Here is a 17,577-nt window from a genome sequence, read left to right on the forward strand (position 1 = left end):
TGGTTTTTCTCACTGATAAGCTCTTCAACTTTGAACTTGGCCCACATATTTTTTTAAGGAAAAGCACTGGTGCTTTTAGCAAGGTCACTATGTGGTATATAGGTTCTGTAAACCAAAGCTGCATGGATACGAACATCATTGGTCCCTATACATAAATGCCAGGAAGATCTACCCCGTCCAGTCATTGGGATGGAAACAAAACAAAAACAAAACAAAACCACCACAGTGTCACATTTCTAAATGCCTGACAACCCACATAGAAGAAAACTAATTTCTGTAACTGTCCACTGATCAGTAAACATGTGTCAGGACGTGTGTGAGACTCACACATAGATGTGATTAAAAAAAATTTTTTTTAGTTAAAAAGTAATAGGCTAGTTACCTGGTAGGGGGAATCTACAAACTTTATCCTAGATAGGAATCTCCGCAGTTCCCCACGGCCAATTTTAGGGGTGGACTCCTTCAGCTGAACCATCTGGCCTTCCATGAGAGCCCAGCGCAGGCTAAGCTTGCTGACCACCAAAGAGGTAGGGTGTCCTTCGGGGCTCATTCCTGTCGTCCTGGTGACATAAAAGGCATCTTTCCAGATGTCGTTGATTCCAACTGAGGAAGGACAATGACAAGAAGCAGTTGGCAAGAGAGGTGAGGCTCTGCCGGCAGCTCATCATCACGTGGATTTATGTGACAGGCACAAAGTCCTACATGCGACTCCCTGCCTGTCTATAAGATGGGAATTAGCACTGCTTGTGTGAAAGGGACATGAGGTGGCTCTGTTTTCCACACAACTGCAGAGCTTTGTTGGCTGGCAGGCTCACTGGCACCTCCCCTAAACACGCTGTCACTGTGAGCTTCAAACTCAGCCAGTGCTCCTCCAGTCCGCTGCTTTGGTTCACCCTGCCTCTTCCTCTGTGGCCCCTCTCCTCTCCTCTCCTCCTCTGCCCAGGGTAACTGTGGTGCTTTACTCTGGAGGACATGTAGATGACCAGGGCAGAGCACTGGCCTAGCTTGGTAAACAGCCGTGAACTGGCTCTGTAGCCAAGGAAAAACCTTTTACTCTCCTGCCTCCACTTCCCCAGCGTTGGGATCAAACCCCGGGCCTCATGCATGCTAAGCAGGCACTCTGCCAAGTGGGCTACATCCCCAGCCCATGAGATTCTTATTTACCATGTTTTAAGCAGAAGTTGCAAGCCAGCTTTATTTATATCTCTTACATGGTTTTGCAAGCCGATGCCCACCCACTTCCCAGCCAGCTGACAGCCTGCTTGCTCTCCAGATCAGCTGTCTGTCCCATAAAGCCCAGGGTGCAGAGGACAGACACTGCTGCAGCTCAAGGGAACTGTAAGGAGCAAGTCGACCAGAGGCAATCGAGTGTGGAAAGGCATGAAGGAGATCTGTGTAAGGGTGCATACCTGTAATCAAGCACTTGGGAGGTAAAGGCAAGAGGGTCAAAGGTTCAAGGCCATCTTCAGCTACAGAGCCAATTTGAGGTCAGCCTGGTCTACATGAGACCTGTCTAACTGTCCCCTCTCCAGCTGGCAAAGAAAGACAGCAGGGAGATGTGGGTACATTGGTCTCTCCTTGTCCACCCACCAGCAGGAGCCCAGCGGAGACTAGCAGGCAGCAGTAGTTCAGCTTCCAGGGCTTTGGGCTCCTGAATGAAGTATTTCTAGGATATGTTCTCAGATCTGCTTTATGGTTTACTTAAATAGATGCGCAATGAGGAATATTTCCAAACGTTGAGAGGTCAGGTTATGGGTAACAATTCTCCTCTGCTTCTTTCTTCTGTTGACTCCAATTTTGATACAGTGCATTTAATATTCACAGAAGCAATAGCTAAATCAATGCCGTCGAAGTCACATCTCTCCTTGCATTATTCCCCACACAGTTAACTGACAATCCTAAACCCCTACAGGCACCTGGCACACAGTGGGGGCTCCACCTCACCCCCAGGAGTCCTGCTGGAATGGGGGCACACTTCCCCTCAGTTCTCAGCACATCCAGAGAATATGTGTTCTCACCCTAGAATTCTGACAGAGCTCCCCAGCTAAGCCCTGGTTCTGGGGACACGGAGGGAAATGATACTGCTGCCTCTTGAAATGCCCTATCCTTCCCTTGGTGAGCAAAGGTACCACTCGGCCAGGACACTTGTGTCACAGGGACTCACCCTCCGAAGCTGTCACTATGCCAGTGGTGTTGCTCAGGTCCAGGAGGATGGAGGGGAAGGTTGGGTGCAGCAGGTAAAGGTGGTAAAGGCCAGGAGGCTCGGCTCCTGAGCTGTCATCCTGGCAAGTCACAGAGAAAGGAGAGCATGGGTTACTGCACTGCCCACACAGAGACTCCATTGGGGAGGGGCAGAGCGGAAGGTTCTAGTCACACCCTGTCCTGATCCCAACTACAGGGGCCATGGGATTACACAGAAGCCAAAGCACGGTTTGCCCCGACTCTAAACCATTATCTGCAGTCAACAATACATAAGAGAGAAAGAAGAAAAAATGGAAGGGGAGGGGGAAAGAGAGAAAATGGCAAGGAGGAGGAAAAAGAGGGGAGGGGGAATAAAGGAGGAGGGAAAGAGGGGAGGTAGACGGAAGGAAGGAAAGAAAGGGAAGGAGGAGGGAAGAAGAGGAGAAAGGAGGGGAAGGAGGAGAAAAGGAAGAGGGAAGGGGAGGATGAAGGAGGGGAGGAGGAGAGAAGAAGAGGAGGAGGGAAGGAGAAGGAGGAGGGAAGGAGGGGAGAAGGGAAGGAGGAAGGAGGGGAGGAAGGGAGGAGAAGAGAAGGTGTAGGGAAGAGAATACTTGAAATGTGAGCACAAAGAAGGGAGGCAGGGGATAGAAAGCAGGCAGGGCGGGGAGGAAGTCTGTGCAGACTACTAACTTCCACCTATGGCAGAGCTGGGACTCTCATTCTCTGTAGAGAAATAAGCTATTTCTGAACAGTAGACAAATTTCCTTGAATTAATTGGATGCCAAAACCAACTGCAAGGGGCTAGGATGAAGTATAAAGACCTGGTTTGATGACAATGACAAGCACCAGGGTAAATACCAGAAACACCCAACAGTCCCTCAGAGAACCAGACTCACTAAACTGAAGAAAACCACCAATTACTAATAAAAAGTGCTAAGATCTGAGCACTGACTTTCTGAGTTCCGGCAGCAGGAGAAACACCCACAAGAGTACTTTATCCTCATGCCTTCTGCCTGGGGATGGACTGCACTAGCCCATGTGCAGACAGCCACACACGTGTTAAAGTACAGAGACTGCTGGGCCCCGCCTCCATTGACTCTGTCTGAGAGGCACCCTTCTGAGGGGGAGGGGGATGGGTACAGTCTTGCATCCTCACTCCCTCCTTGAGGCCTTGAAGCAGAGGAAGCCATTTCTATGTGCCCATGTATGGAGGGACAGACCATAGGCTCCGCTAACACAACATGGTAGTGACTGATCACTTCCCTCACGCCTACACAATGAACCCCGAAGTTCTCAGCATGACAGCTGAGGCATTTCAGTCTGATGCATGTCTTTAACCCCAGCACTTGGGATGCAAAGGCCCATGGACCTCGGTGAGTTCAAGGCCGACATGGTCTAAGTAATGAGTTCCAGGACAGCCAGGGCTATGTAGAAAGATGTATCTCAAAATGAAAACAAAAGCAAAACCCACCAAACAAACAAGCAAACAGCTAGCATTTCTCACGTCACTTCCTGTAAACTCCACCCGAACCTGTCTGCTGCCAACCCTGTGCTTTAAAACCATCTGCGGACACTCTCAATCCACACCAAACCCTTTCGGTTCCTTAAAGAGTCAATCACTCACACTGTCTCCTCCTATCTGAGCCCCCTCCCCACCACACAAACCTTCCCACACAACCTCTCTCTGAGACACTCCCTAATCACCCCTGACCAGAATCAATGTCGCTTCTTTTGTTCACACTCCTATATATGTTGTGTGTATGTGTGTATGTGCCACAGTGTGCATGTAGAGGTCGGGAGACTCCTGATTTGGGGTGGGGGTGGGGGGGATGCTCATTTTCCTCTCTCACCACATGGTTCCCAGAGATCAAACTCAAGTTGTCAACCTTGGCAGCAGACGACTTACTCGCAAGGACAGCTTATCTTGCCAGCCCCATGCAGAGCTCATATCTGGACCTCCATGTTCTTAAGCTACCCTCGGAGTTACATACAGGAGCTCATCTTGAAGACCATCTGGTCCAATCCCCTCATTAGCCTATGAGGACACAGGGCAGGACTGGGAGCACCGGCAGAGCTGGCACCGTGCCCTGGTCTTCAGAGGAGTCTAGTCATCAAAGTGAGGGGATAGATTAGCGTCTCTATGAGTAAAGAACAGGAGGCTTGGGAAGAAAGTAACTTGTCGGGAGGTCATGGCTGACAAATTCAGAGCTGTGTGTCTACCATGTTCCCCTGTCCCTGGGCCACCGCCTTCTCCAGAGCTTCTGAGCTCCATCCTGTTATGCTCAGTCCCCCACAGACAGTCCCAGCCTCTGGCACATAGCAGATGAGGCAGAGTGTATCCCACTGGACTGTCAGCTGAGTTCCAGCGCATTCTAGGGAGCAACCCCGCCTAACCCACCCCGCTGCCTAACCCACCCCGCCTCGTGCACTCCTCCTGGATACTGCAGGGTGAGACGAAAAACCTGGCATCTGCCTTCGAGGTGTCAGGCTTCTTCCTTACCCATGATTCCCCCTGACCCCTCATCTTAGGCCTCCTCTGCACCCAGTTCCCAGCATCTACTCTCAGTTCTCACGCTCTCTGCTGTCTAAGTGTATTGGCTTTAGAGTCTGGCCAACTCCTTCCCAACCAGAGCAATCACAGTGATCTCTCCTCTTCCACAGCAGCAGATTGGCCTGTGGCTCTGAGCATGGTGTCTCAGAGTGCTTTTCCTATCCCACCCACCCCCAACTCCACCAACACTGTAGTTAGTCTGTAGTTAAGGGGCGTAGCCAGGGCTCGGATCCTTCATGAAAAGGCAAAGGGGAAGAGCAGCTGGAGAGCACGGATCTGGTTCCACTCAAGTCCTTAGAAGGCGACTGGTGAGAAAACCTTCTGAGAGCCACCTCAGCCCTGTGGAGCCGCAGTTGTGGCTGTGTGACTGAGAAGGGAACTACCCCACCTTCCCCCATGGCCACCTCCTACCCCTCCATCCCCCCTCACTCACAGAATTGAGAGAGGCAGTATTCAGCGCTTCGGCCCAGAAGAGGAAGACAGACTTCTGGTCTGAAGTCATTGCAGAAGTGGTTGGTGTTTCCTTCATGTGACACGGAATACTGTAACTCCAGACAATGGAGCCAGAGTCACCATCTACCACAGTCATCTGCAAATGAGGAGAGCAGGGGACAAGAAAACACGCGGAAACAAACAGTAAGGCAAGAGTGAGTATTCACCCTCCTCCATGTCTGTGAGGCGCTGGGCTCCAACACCCGACATGACACACGGAACCACCAGACGCCGTCCCTTTTATACAGGGCAAGCATTTGCACATAGCTACACATGTCCTCCTGTGCACGTAGATCATGTTCAAGGTTACCTGCTGGACCTGTTGCAATGTAACGAATGTCAAGTCAATAGTTGTTGCTGTACTATTGAAGAAATGGTAAGAAGAAAGTCTGCAAGGCTTCAGTATAAACTGAATGGTTTGGGGCCATTTTTTGCCCATAATTGGTTAGCTTTAATTGCCAACATAAAATCTAGGCCCTAGGCCGATTGTTTTTTAAAACTAAAATTCTGAGCCGGGCAGCGGTGGTGCACATCTTTAATGCCAGTACTCAGGAGGTAGAGGCAAGAGGATCACTGTAAGCTCAAGGATAGCCTGGTCTACAGAGAGGGTTCTAGGATAGCCAGGGCTATACAGAGAAACCCTGTTTCAAAAAAACCAAAACAAATGAACAGACCAACTCTGACATTAACTAAGTGAAAACGATTACCAGAGCATTCCATCCTCACTCCAAACAACCCTACAGAAAAGAGAGATGCAGAGCCCATGACTCAGCATCCCCAACATGCTGTAGCACCTCTGTCTCTGAGCTCTGGTCTTAGGGTGCCCGGCCCTGTACTCCTTGCTGTCCACAACATAAATCCGATCTTAAAGGCCCTGCCCATATTGCCTTCCTTTAACAAAAGCCTCCCACAGGCCCAGCCACTGAGTCCTGACCTCTCTGAAACCTGCTTAGGCCTGCACTGAAGTATGACCTCCATTTACACCTGCCTTTCCCTACCCAGAGTTGTAAGGTGATCCCTCCCTCCTAACTGTAAGTACAGGCTCCTGAAAGAAAGAACATAGAATTGGTCCAGAAAAGCCGCTATTGAGAGTTTTAGCAATGACCTGTGAGTTTCCAATGTATCCATCCACTAAACTGGAGCTCTCTGAGGGGAGAGACGATGTTTCCAGTTCTTATTCTTCCCAGTATCTCACCCAGGGCTGGACACGGAGCCCGTTCTTTCCAAAAGTTCTCATAGATTTGAGGCCTGTTTTTACCTTTTTCATCCCAACTCCGTCTTGCGTCTGCAGAAAGAAGTCCAACGTCTGGTCATCGGTGAAATACCCAGGAGTAGGCTGGCTGCACACAGACCAGGAAGCAATGAACAGCATATACAGAAAGCAACAGGGCCTCCCTCCCTTCCCTTGCACCAGCCACGGGTAAAAAGCAACTGTTTGAGATCAGCAGCCATGAAGGGTACTCTGCAAACCTGCGCAGGCCTTGAAAGTTCACTTTCCAGTGAGGCGTGAGATCTTGTCCCCTAAGCAGGACCAGGCCTTGTCTGGTTGTGATCAGGAGGCTGCTGCTGTTGGAATCTGGTGCCTTCACCAACTGGAGAAGCTCAACTCCGTCACTACATCCAACAAAAACTCAGCGGTTAATCCTGGGAGTGGATGAGACTCCTGTATCTGTTCATTCTAATGTGTGCTTGTGTATTCAGTTAGCCCCTAGTGTCTGTGCAGGGGCTGGTGCCAGGACCTGCTGCCGATACCAGATTCACACGCTCATCGTCCTTACACTGGGCAGACATCGTCTCCATGAAACCCATGTCCCCCTACGTAATGGGAACCACCCGTAGATTAGTTCTAACCCCCAGTACAGTGTATAAACACAATCTACACCCTTCAGGAAATAATGACGAGGGGAGAGGAAGCTGTATACGTTGGGTACGTGCACAATTTTTTCCCAATATTTTCAATTTGCAGAGGAGTGAATCCACGGTCCGTGATATGGACTTCCAACTCTTCCCGGTTGGAAATCCTCTCTACTTGGACCCTCTGGGGACAGTAACAGCGCAGAAGATAATGGCACCGAGGACAACAGAGATGGGAACAGGTGGCCTGAAATTGTCAGTAAGCTTGGGCAGAAACACCTGGCATTTACATCATCAGATTATTTCCTTTTCTACACTACTGGAACCATTCCATCAAATTCACTAAAATAACATGATAAGACCAGAAGGAGAAATGCTAGCAATGACTTGAAACCCCTGACAGAAAGGAATAAGACAATTATGACCCACGCCAAGAGTTGCGTAGGCAAAACACATAGATCACTGCATATGACAACACATGTTGAGAAGTAAATGAAAATTAAATAGTAAGATTTCATGTGTCTTATTCCTGCTCTGTCACAACGATTCCTCAGCTAGGAGAAGAATATGGGGAGGAGATGAAACCTTTCCTATAACCTCACAGCCGTTTTATAAATACATCCTGTAGCTGTTCTGATTCGGACCACACATGAATATCAATCCTTACCATCCATGTGTGACATAATCACTCACCCAACATTCCACGACCAGAAGAAACAAATTTCTCACTGTGTTTAGCCTAGGTTGGTGTTTGAAGGTTAGAAACACTTGCCCCAGACTTCTGCCCCCACTCACTAGTCAACCCAAACTCAGAGACCCCCGTGGTGTACGAGTCTCCGGAAGACCTCTATGGCCAAAGACGCGTATCAGCAATACCTGTAAACATCGATGAGCTCAGACAGGTTGACAGATCTGCGCTTCTCCCATTCCGGCTCCTCTATCTGCAGAGAGGGTGGTGAGCTGTCTCGATTTTGGGCCTGAACAAAAATGTCCCGCAGGGCGACTGCTTGTATATTTCCTAGTGCCACAGGAAGAGTCAACACTGAGAAGCTGGGTTTCAAAGAACTCCCCCGGGGCTATCCCAGGGAGGGGCTCACCCCAGCTGGTCCCACTTGGAGTGATGGGAAAGTGACCGAGCCGATGCGGGCAGTCCCTTTCCCCAGAAAGGGCATCGAGGAAAAGCAGAATTAATGACCTGAGCGGGGAGAGGGCCTATAACAGGAGCCGGAAAAGAGCCACCACCAGCAACCCCGTCAGGGCACCTGCACCAGGGCAGCAGAAGCCGAAGCCAGCATTGCTTCTTACCAAAGCCAAACAGGATGTAGACAGCGCCTCCAGCGGTGATGTAAACCTGGGGACCAATCAGATTCCCCACTCCCACGATGTTATACTTCACAGGTCGGCCCACGGGACTCCCCGTCCGGCCAGACACCAGCAGGAAACACAGATCTGGCTGAAGAAGTAAAAGAAAGGGGAGACATATTAGCAGAGGCCTTTGATTTCCAAAGACCTCGGGAGCTAAGGGCTCGAGGACACTGCCCATGGTTGGAAAGCACAAAGCCTAACGTGCTTGCTTGTTTCTGGAGAGAAAAAATGGGGCAAGTGCATACTCCCTGATTAGATAGGTATGAAAAGGACCTTTACGATTCCTCAGATGATGAAGCACGGAGGTTGTCAGTGATGTCATCACCTAAAGCTCCAGAGCTAAATATAACCTGCTGATACATGGGGGGCTCTTTACTCAAGAACCAGTTTTTACCAGCAGAGACCCAGATGGTCAGCTTGACAGGGATTAGAATCACCAAGGAAACACAGTTCTGGGTGTCTCTGAAGATGTTTCTAGAACATATTTTCTTTAAATACTTATTTTATGTGTGTGTGTTTTTCTTAAGATCTGTTTGTTTAATATATACATACACTGTAGCTGTCTTCAGACACACCAGAAGAGGGCATCAGATCCCATTACAGATGGTTGTGAATCACCATGTGGTTGTTGGGAACTGAACTTGGGACCTCTGGGAGAGCAGTCAGTGCTCTTAACCGCTGAGCCATCTCTCTAGCTAGAAAGTTTAACTAAGTAGGAAGTCCAAACTTGGATATAGGCAGCTTCATTCTATCAGCTTGGGGTCTTGACTGAATAAAAATAAAAAGATCAGGGACAGTAGAGAAGGGGCAGCAGTTATAAGTACTTGTTCAACCATGAGGACGGGTGTTCGGATCCCAGAACTAAAGTCAGGCAATGTACAAATCCCTGCGACTCTGGCTTGGTGGGATCAAACTCGTCTGCCTTCCTAGGTCACTCACATACACACACATGTGCACAGAGACACCTACAGACAAACATACAAGCACATGCACACACATAAATGAAAGGAGATTTCAATAGGAAAGAACTAGAAGTGAGCACAAGCATTTGTCTCCCTGCTTCCTGACTGTGGATACAATGTGACAGCTCGGGCCCTGCCGCTTCCTGACTGTGGATACAATGTGACAGCTCGGGCCCCTCCTGCCCCCACCATGCCTTCCTTCTCCTCCTGGCTCTTCACGCTGTAATGCTTGGTGAGGCCTTTCTCCCCCCAGCTGACTTTGCCAGGTATTTGATGTCAGCAGTGGCTGACACACTGGTGCACCCACAGGCCCATAGAATTCTCCTGAAGCATCAGGTGTCTGGCCTGGCCACTGCCAAGCTCACTCTCAAAATCAGCAACACTTTGATAACCAGCAGGTAGATATTGTAGGTCTCTCCAGTTGCACGGTCTCCATAGCAACTACTCTCTACTGGTATCCTAGCATGAATCCGTCACAGGAAGGACAGGAACTGACTGTGCTCCAACAAAAATTTATGTGGGAAAACCAACAGTGGGAAGAATTTAACCCACGGGCCACTGTTTATTAGCATGAGCTCTAAAGACTGTTTTTCCTTTATTTTATTGAATTTGTGTGTGTGTGTGTGTGTGTGTGTGTGTGTGTATGTGTGTGTGAAGCTCAGATTCAGGCTGACACACAGTGTGACTGCAATGACTACAGGCTTCTCAGCTCCCCTCTCCATAACATTCTAGACCAGACCAGTCCCTGAACACTAAAGGAGGCTCTTCTGCCAAGTTCAGCCCAAACCCTAAGGATTCTTAAGTCACAGTCCTTAATATATTCCCTTTCTTATGTCTGTGGCTCACACAGCTCCTCACGATTGTCATTGCCTGTAATCAAGGCAGAAGTGGCCGGGGCCACTGCCTAAATCCACGGCCTCCCTCGGAATATCCTGGAACTGTCACTTTCAGGCAGAACGGAGACTATTATATAATCTGTATGGTACTGCTCAAAGGAATAAATTCTGCGAGGCCAGCTGTCCAATCGACGGAGTAGAGACAGGGTTAAGAGCAGGTGAGCCGATTCCTCTGACAAGGGCCCTGTAGTGTGGAAGCTTCCAGAAGCCTGGCCCACCGCCCTTCAGCACCACAGAGCATAAGAAGCAGGTGAGGCACTGAGACTAAGTTCTGCTAGTCATGGCGACACACGCCCGAAACTCCAGCACGAGGGGAACAGACAGGATGAGGAAGATTGTCAGTTTAAGGCAAGCCTGAGACACACAGTGAGACTCTGTCCCCCAAAATCTCAAACAAGAAGGTTCCATCAGAGAGCGGTTTCCCATTCTCTCCCCAGAAAATCACTTCCTTCAGCGGGAACAAATCTCCTCCATCCCTCCACCCTACCCTGCTTCTATCCATAGTGGCTAGGATACAGAGTTTAAAAACACCGGGTGAGGTGGCTGGTGAGACCAGAGGTCCTGAGTTCAATTCTCCAACAATCAGGTCTGACGCCCTGTCCGACATGCAGGTGTACTTGCAGACGGGGGACTCATACATAAAAACTAATTATTTAAAATAAAACAGTAGGGGAATGATTCTTGTATCAGGCCAACCTAATGAGGAAGCAATGGCAGGCAAATCTGAGTCTGGGGCAGGGCTACAAAAGGAGACCCTGTCTCAAAAATAAAAACCAAACAGACTGAGCCAGTGAAATTGACCTTTAAGAAAGGCTGGACTAGCAAGATGGATTCTCCTCTGCAGAGGACTTGAGTTTGGTTCCCAGCACCCTTATGGTGGCTCACACTCATCTGAAAGCCCAGTCCCAGAGGATCTGATGCCCTCTTCTCATCTCCAAAAGCACCAGGCACACATGTGGTACTCAGACATATAAGTAGGTAAAGCAACCATATATATAATAAAATACATTCAGTTTTTGTTGTTGTTATTGTTGTTTTAACACAGGTTTTCTCTGTATAATTGTGGCTGTCCTCGAACTCAATCTATACACCAGGCTGCCTTGAACTCACAGAGATCTGCCTGCCTCTACCTCCCCAGTGCCGGGATTAAAGGCATGAACCACAACCACCCAACTGCATACAGCTTGAATGTGAAGCCAGTCATGGTGGCATATCCTTTAGTCCTAGTTCTTTGGGAAACAGAGGCAGGTAAATCTAGGTGAGTTTGGGGCCAGCCAGGGCTACATAGTGAGATCCTGTCTAAAACAAACAAACAACAAATAAAAATTTTAACTGGGATACAGCTCATTAATTTGATCTTTCCTGAGACTTGAAAGAGGGCTCCACAGTGTCTGAGCCATGGCTTATGAGGCTATTGTGCTGGAATCAAAGTTTATCTGTCTTGAGGGGGAAGGGAGAAAATTAAGACACTGCATCGCTGTGGCATACTAGACAGACTAGAACTTACTAAATAGACCTGTCCTCAAACTTACAGCAATCCTCCTGTCTCAGCTTCCAAGTGCTGGAATTTATAGGTGTGAGCTCCCACATCAACACTGAAAGTCTGTGTCCTTCCAGCACCTCTCTTTGGTCGTTGATGGATCAGAAAGAATTTAGTCTGATCAGTTTAGACAGTCTCAATGTGCAGCCTGGGGTCACCTGGAACTTTCAATCCCCTGTGCTGGGATTACAAGGGTGAAGCCCTTGCTTGTGACTTAGTTGTTGTTGATGATGTTGTTGTTGTTGTTGTAGGGTCTCACCTAGCTCACTACAGATGACCTTGAACTAACCCTCCTGTCTCTATCCTGAGAACAAGTGTCACCACCACACCTGATCTATACATGTCAGGGACCAAACAAGGGCTTTGTGCATGCTAACCCATCACACTACCAACTACGCTATATCCAAAGCTTACATCCCGTGAGCCTTCTATCCGTCTGTCCTACTGGTTTACAACTGAGGCCAATTTTAAATAGACACAATATAGAAAAAGCTAACATCCCATGTACAGAGTAAAAAATATGCAGTTTTCTAGGGACTTAATTTGTTAGCTCTAATTTTTATAAGCAGCCTACAGGGAGAGATAAAACGTCCTCACTTAGACATGAGAAGAAACAAGAGCATGGATTGGTACCATTTGCCCCAGGCCACAGAGTGGTTCAGGAGGAATTTACACATTGAGCCATCTGCCTCCAGGGCTCTCCTAAACCCCAGTCCTCAGAACCACAGTGTGTCATGGGAAATGAATGTGGAATATTCTTGGTTCACTTAACCTCACTAAGGGAATCTACTTTACACTGAGCGATTGCAACAACAAGGTCCTATGCAGCCCTTAAAACAACCATCGCTGGAGACCGTACCTGCAATTCTCCAATGGCCAGCACCACCAGATCTCTCACACCATCTTCATCCAGGTCTGGAAGCACCACCACCGGGGCGGCCAAGGTACCATTGGACAGATAGTTTGGGTTTAGAGTCCAGAGGACTTTCCCTAGGGAAGGAGACAGATCGATCATCACTGTCTCAACAAAAGGCTGATACACAATGCCTGCGCCAGGAGAGAAAACTCAACAGGAGACAGCAGATCACTCACACACACACACACACACACACACACACACACACACACACACACATCTTCTCATTAGTTTTTTTCTTTTTTTTTCTGACAAAGGGAGCAGAAAGTGGGATCTGAGATTCTCAAGCATCTGGCTCCGCATGCATGTGATAATCTCACATCTGGATTCTGGTTTGTTTGCTTGTTGTTTTACTCTATGTGTGCGACTGCTTTGCCTGTGTGTATGCCTGTGCACTGGTGTGGGCTGATGTCCTGGACAGTCAGAAGAGGGCATCAGAACCCCTGTAACTGGAGCTACAGCTGCTTGTAGCTGCCCTGTGCTGCTGGGACCTGAAGTCAGGTCCTCCGTAAGAGTAGCCAGTAAGTGCTCTTAATCACGGGGCCATCTCTTTAGCCCCACGCATCTGGATTTTGTATATCAAATAGAGATGTCTATGTCCTCCTGTCAAGCAGGGCTGAGGAACGTGTCTGTCAGACAGCATTGTATGCACTAAAGAGCCCACACCAGAGAAATTGCAGAAGGCTCTCAAGGACTTCGGTCCTGGGAGAGGACGGTAAGTACACCCTGGTGATTTGTTTTAAATATAGGAGCTCATATAGCTCAGGCTAGCCTTCAGCTTACTATGTAGCCAAGGAGGACCTTGAACTTCAGATCCTGTTTCTACCTCTTAAAAGTGATTTGAGGGCTGTGATTACAGGTCTGCACCACTATGTCCAGTTTATGTGGTGCTCGGAGTCAAACGGAAGGCTTGGTGCATGCTAAGGAATACATAGTTACATATATACAAACATCATATTATATTATATGGAGATACCTTTTCCATACTAGACTCGTTTTTATCACTGCTGGCCTGTGAATCTAAAACAGAAAGGAAGCTAAAAGGCCATATCAGCACAAGACTGAGAGTTCTTTTCCCTAACATCCAGCCAGGACCCAGGTTCACACACAGACCAGCAGAATTCAGAGAAAGGTGATACTCTCTTGCCTGTTATACAAAGACCAGAGCAGACACATTATTTACGACCCAGCCCTCCCCTTCTGCATCTGTTTGGATAAGAGTTTATTTAGCCCCATCTTATTACCAAACGGGTTGCAACAAGAATCTACATACTCCATCGGCCCAAGTCCCTTATCTCTTACCCTTAATAACCACCTTCTGAACCACAGTAGCAAAGCAGTTTCCAGAGGACAAACATCTTTTCCCCTGCAGGCTGCTCAGACGCGACACTGAGGCTCACAGAGGCAACACTGTGTGCTCAGAGCCACCATTTACCTGACGTTGCATTGAATGCACTGAGCAACTTGCGAGTCCCTGTCACGAGGCAGACGGTTTTGGCCACACTTCCCGGCGTCAGATCTAAGCATGTGACATCTTGAGCCTCCTCTGGAAGGGGACTGGCCCACAGTGTGCTGCCGTTCATCCCCGAAAGGCACAGGAGATCTGCAGTTGGTTGTGAGCCACTGCCTGAAGGCAAGTAAGAGCGGTAAGGAAGGGGAAGAGAGGAGGAGTCAGGGAGAAGCAAACACTTGGAAACTGAACATGGACAGTGAGTGGGTGGTGAAACAGTAGCTCACACTTGTATGCTCGGCTCCTTCCTGTGGTTTTGACAAGGTGTGAACACAGAAGTTGTCATCTCTTCTACCTCACACCGCGTGTAGGACAAGTGTAAGACCAGCCGCTGTGGGCTCCTCCAGACTGCCTTACTGTGCCTCCGTTTTGGCACCTTTCCCAACGCATCTGTTTAGCTGTCTGCCACCTGAGCCCACACTGGATAGTGGCATCTTTGAAGAGAGACGGTAATATCTGATTTCCCAGCACATCATAAGATACCTGCTACATAGAGCAGCCAGGTGTTTGCTGAGCAAAAGACAGGGGTGAGGCCATCAAAGTGGGTGGGGAAAGGCTTGTGCTGCCGAGGATGGAGTTCAGTCTCTAGCCCCCAGAACTGTTCCAGTATTCCCACATAAGAGGAGAGAATCAGCTTCTAAGAATCGTCCTCTGGCTTCTGCATATGCTCTGTCACATGCATGTGTGCACACAACACACACACACACACACACACACATTAAATAAATGGAATTTTTAAAAAATCAAACCCAGAACAGCACAGAGTAGTTGTTGAGAAGAACAAACAAACCACTCAGGCAGGAAAGAAATGCGCAGGAGTGCCCAGGCTGACCTAGAATCTACGAGGGGCAGGGCGTCGTCAGCAGCAAAGGTTCCCCAAACAGAAAAGCAGGTTTTCAGAAATGACCTGCAAGTTACGGAGAGGTGAGCAGAAAGGAGGTCTCCCTGTCTGCAGGAAAGGAACACGCAGGTAAGTGGGAAGGAAAGCCATGGCAGCTAAGGCCAGGCTGTGGCTTACTAACAGTCATACTTCCTGCCAGCTGGACTTTCACTCTGAGGCAGGGGCATTGTGACTCACTTACGCTTTCTACTTTCAGACACCTGAAGTTTCTAGGCTTCAGCCTTCCTGTTCCTCAGTGTTAAACAATACAGCCTCAAATGGGAAACAGGATGTGGCTTGCTGGCTTGCTGTGTTAGACCTCCCGTATTGCCTTCTAGACTTTTCCAGACCAATACTGTTCAACTCTTCCTGCTTAAGAACTCCAATGAGAGGCCCAGCCGTGGTGGTTCATGCCTTTAACCCTGGCACTTGGAAAGCAGAGGCAGGAGAATCTCTGAACCAGGAGAAGGTGAACAGGGCCTGCTGTGGCCAATGCATGCTTGTTTGAGCAACCAATTCTATCCCGCTGTTCCCAGTGGGACATCCATGAGGCATGAGGGCTGGAGACATGAACTACAGAACCTCATACTTGAACTTCAAGTCTGCATTTTACCAGATGTGGGACTCTAAAGAGTTCCTCGACCTTAGTGTGCCTCGGTTTCCTCTTCGGGAAAAGGGGGACAGTACTAGCCTACTTGGTCAGACTGTGTTGAGAAGCAAATCAATTCACACAGGGTGTGTGTCTACTGTGAGCCCACAACAGAGCACAGCACACTGAAAGTTCCTAATGGTGGTTATTGTTGTGATTTGAGTGAGAAATGCCCCCAACAGTCTCGGGTATTTGAACACTTGGTCCCTGGTTGGTGGTATCATTTTAGGACATTATGGAACCTTTAAGATGTGAAAAGCCTTGCTGGAGGAAGTACGTCACCAAGGGAGGGGGGAGCTCTGAGAGCCCATTGCCAAAAATAAACTTGTTTGTAAATTGGTTTTGGTCAATTTTGTCACAGGCACACAGAAGCAGCTGATATAGTTACATTCTTACTTTTCTAACCTGCGGGCAAATCCTGTTTGTCTACATAGTATCCAAACCCTCTGTTTTGTCACTATGCATCTTGATATAGAGCAAAGTAGGTAAAATACCAAATAGCTTCAGCATCTCTGACCTTATTCAAAGGTCAGTGAGTCACAGACCAGGAAAATGCCCCCAGGTTGAGATCACAGGAAGGTCTGCTCCAAACCCAGATGCTCTCTCCCTGTTGCATCTGTTTACCAAACATGCTTCCAAAAGGTATTTCAGTGCTGTCAGGCAAACGCACACTCTAGAAAACTCTAAAGCATACCCGGAAAATCACCCTGGGCCTAACTGATCAAAACACACTTGCTAGGATTTCTTCACCTTCCAGGTAGGGTTCTTGCATCCGCTGATATACTGTGATCATTACCAATTCAGTAGACGCTGCAGGCAAACTAGGACCCTGTATAGCTATCATAAAAATGAGGCATTTCTGCTTCTTCTTGCTGTTTAATTCTTTTGGTTTGGAGGTGGGATTGTTGTTGGTTGGTTGGTTGGTTGGTTGGTTGGTTGGTTGGTTGGTTGGTTGGTTGCTTATCATGTGTAAGCTATGGAGGGTTTAATAAAGAAACTATTGACAGATGTGTCAGGGTGTAGGACCCTACTAGTGGCAGTATAGGCCCTCAAAGCTGCTAATGTTCCCCTGGACAAGAGAGAAAAAGATCACTGGAATACAAAATAGAAAGCGCTCTAGTGGGAGCAGCTTGAGACCAGCTCTGACCAGGGTCAGGTTCATAGCCACCACCCTGCTCTGACCCCAGGTGTGAGGAGCAGAGAAGTTAGTTGCTCTCCTCAGTCTCTCTCACAAGGCTGGGGAGCTGATAAACATCCTCCACGTTGTCTAGCCTTCCCAGGGAGGACAAACGTGGACAATTCAACTGAAAGGGCCATGGGCCCACTCATCTGTCTTCAAAGACATTGAGTCATGACCGATCCCTCGCACAGGCTGGGGAGATGGCTCCGTTGGCAAAGTGGTTGCTACCAAAGCAAGAAAGCCTGAGTTCAATCCCCAGAACCCACAGAAAAAGCCTGGAGAGGTGGTACATTATAGAACAGCAGTGATGTGGAGGTGGACAGGCAGCGTCTGGGGTTGCTAGGCAGATCCAGGCCAGTGAGAGATGCTGTCTCAAAACATAATGTGGATGGTGTTCAGGGCTGGCCTGGTACTGCTATGTATTCAAATGCTAAATACTGACCCCCAAAATCTGGTTACCTACCACCACCTCGTCCCACTAGCAGATTCTCATGTGCCACTAATGATGCTATGTAAATGTTGCTCCCCAGTTTAAAGCTACTGGTTAAATAAAAGTGGCTTCAGCCAATTACTGGGGAGAACAGAAGTAGGCGGACTTTTC

The 17,577-nt window shown here is 48.6% G+C and overlaps 1 protein-coding gene across 1 annotated transcript in view; it reads right to left on the reverse strand.

Annotated features, from left to right (window-relative positions):
- Nucleotides 1-17,577, reverse strand: part of FAM234B (family with sequence similarity 234 member B) — a gene marked incomplete at its 5' end in the record, with an annotated part of 30,940 nt that overhangs the window by 877 nt on the left and 12,486 nt on the right. The window contains 9 exons of the mRNA XM_080913721.1: nt 383-603; nt 2,165-2,282; nt 5,166-5,321; nt 6,483-6,564; nt 6,695-6,838; nt 7,955-8,096; nt 8,384-8,531; nt 12,701-12,831; nt 14,193-14,384. Coding sequence (XP_080769847.1) covers nt 383-603; nt 2,165-2,282; nt 5,166-5,321; nt 6,483-6,564; nt 6,695-6,838; nt 7,955-8,096; nt 8,384-8,531; nt 12,701-12,831; nt 14,193-14,384 — 1,334 coding nt within the window. The remainder of the gene's footprint in view (nt 1-382; nt 604-2,164; nt 2,283-5,165; nt 5,322-6,482; nt 6,565-6,694; nt 6,839-7,954; nt 8,097-8,383; nt 8,532-12,700; nt 12,832-14,192; nt 14,385-17,577) is intronic.

Source organism: Micromys minutus (genome assembly GCF_963924665.1).
Source record: "Micromys minutus genome assembly, chromosome: 3".
NCBI classification, from domain to species: domain Eukaryota; kingdom Metazoa; phylum Chordata; class Mammalia; order Rodentia; family Muridae; genus Micromys; species Micromys minutus.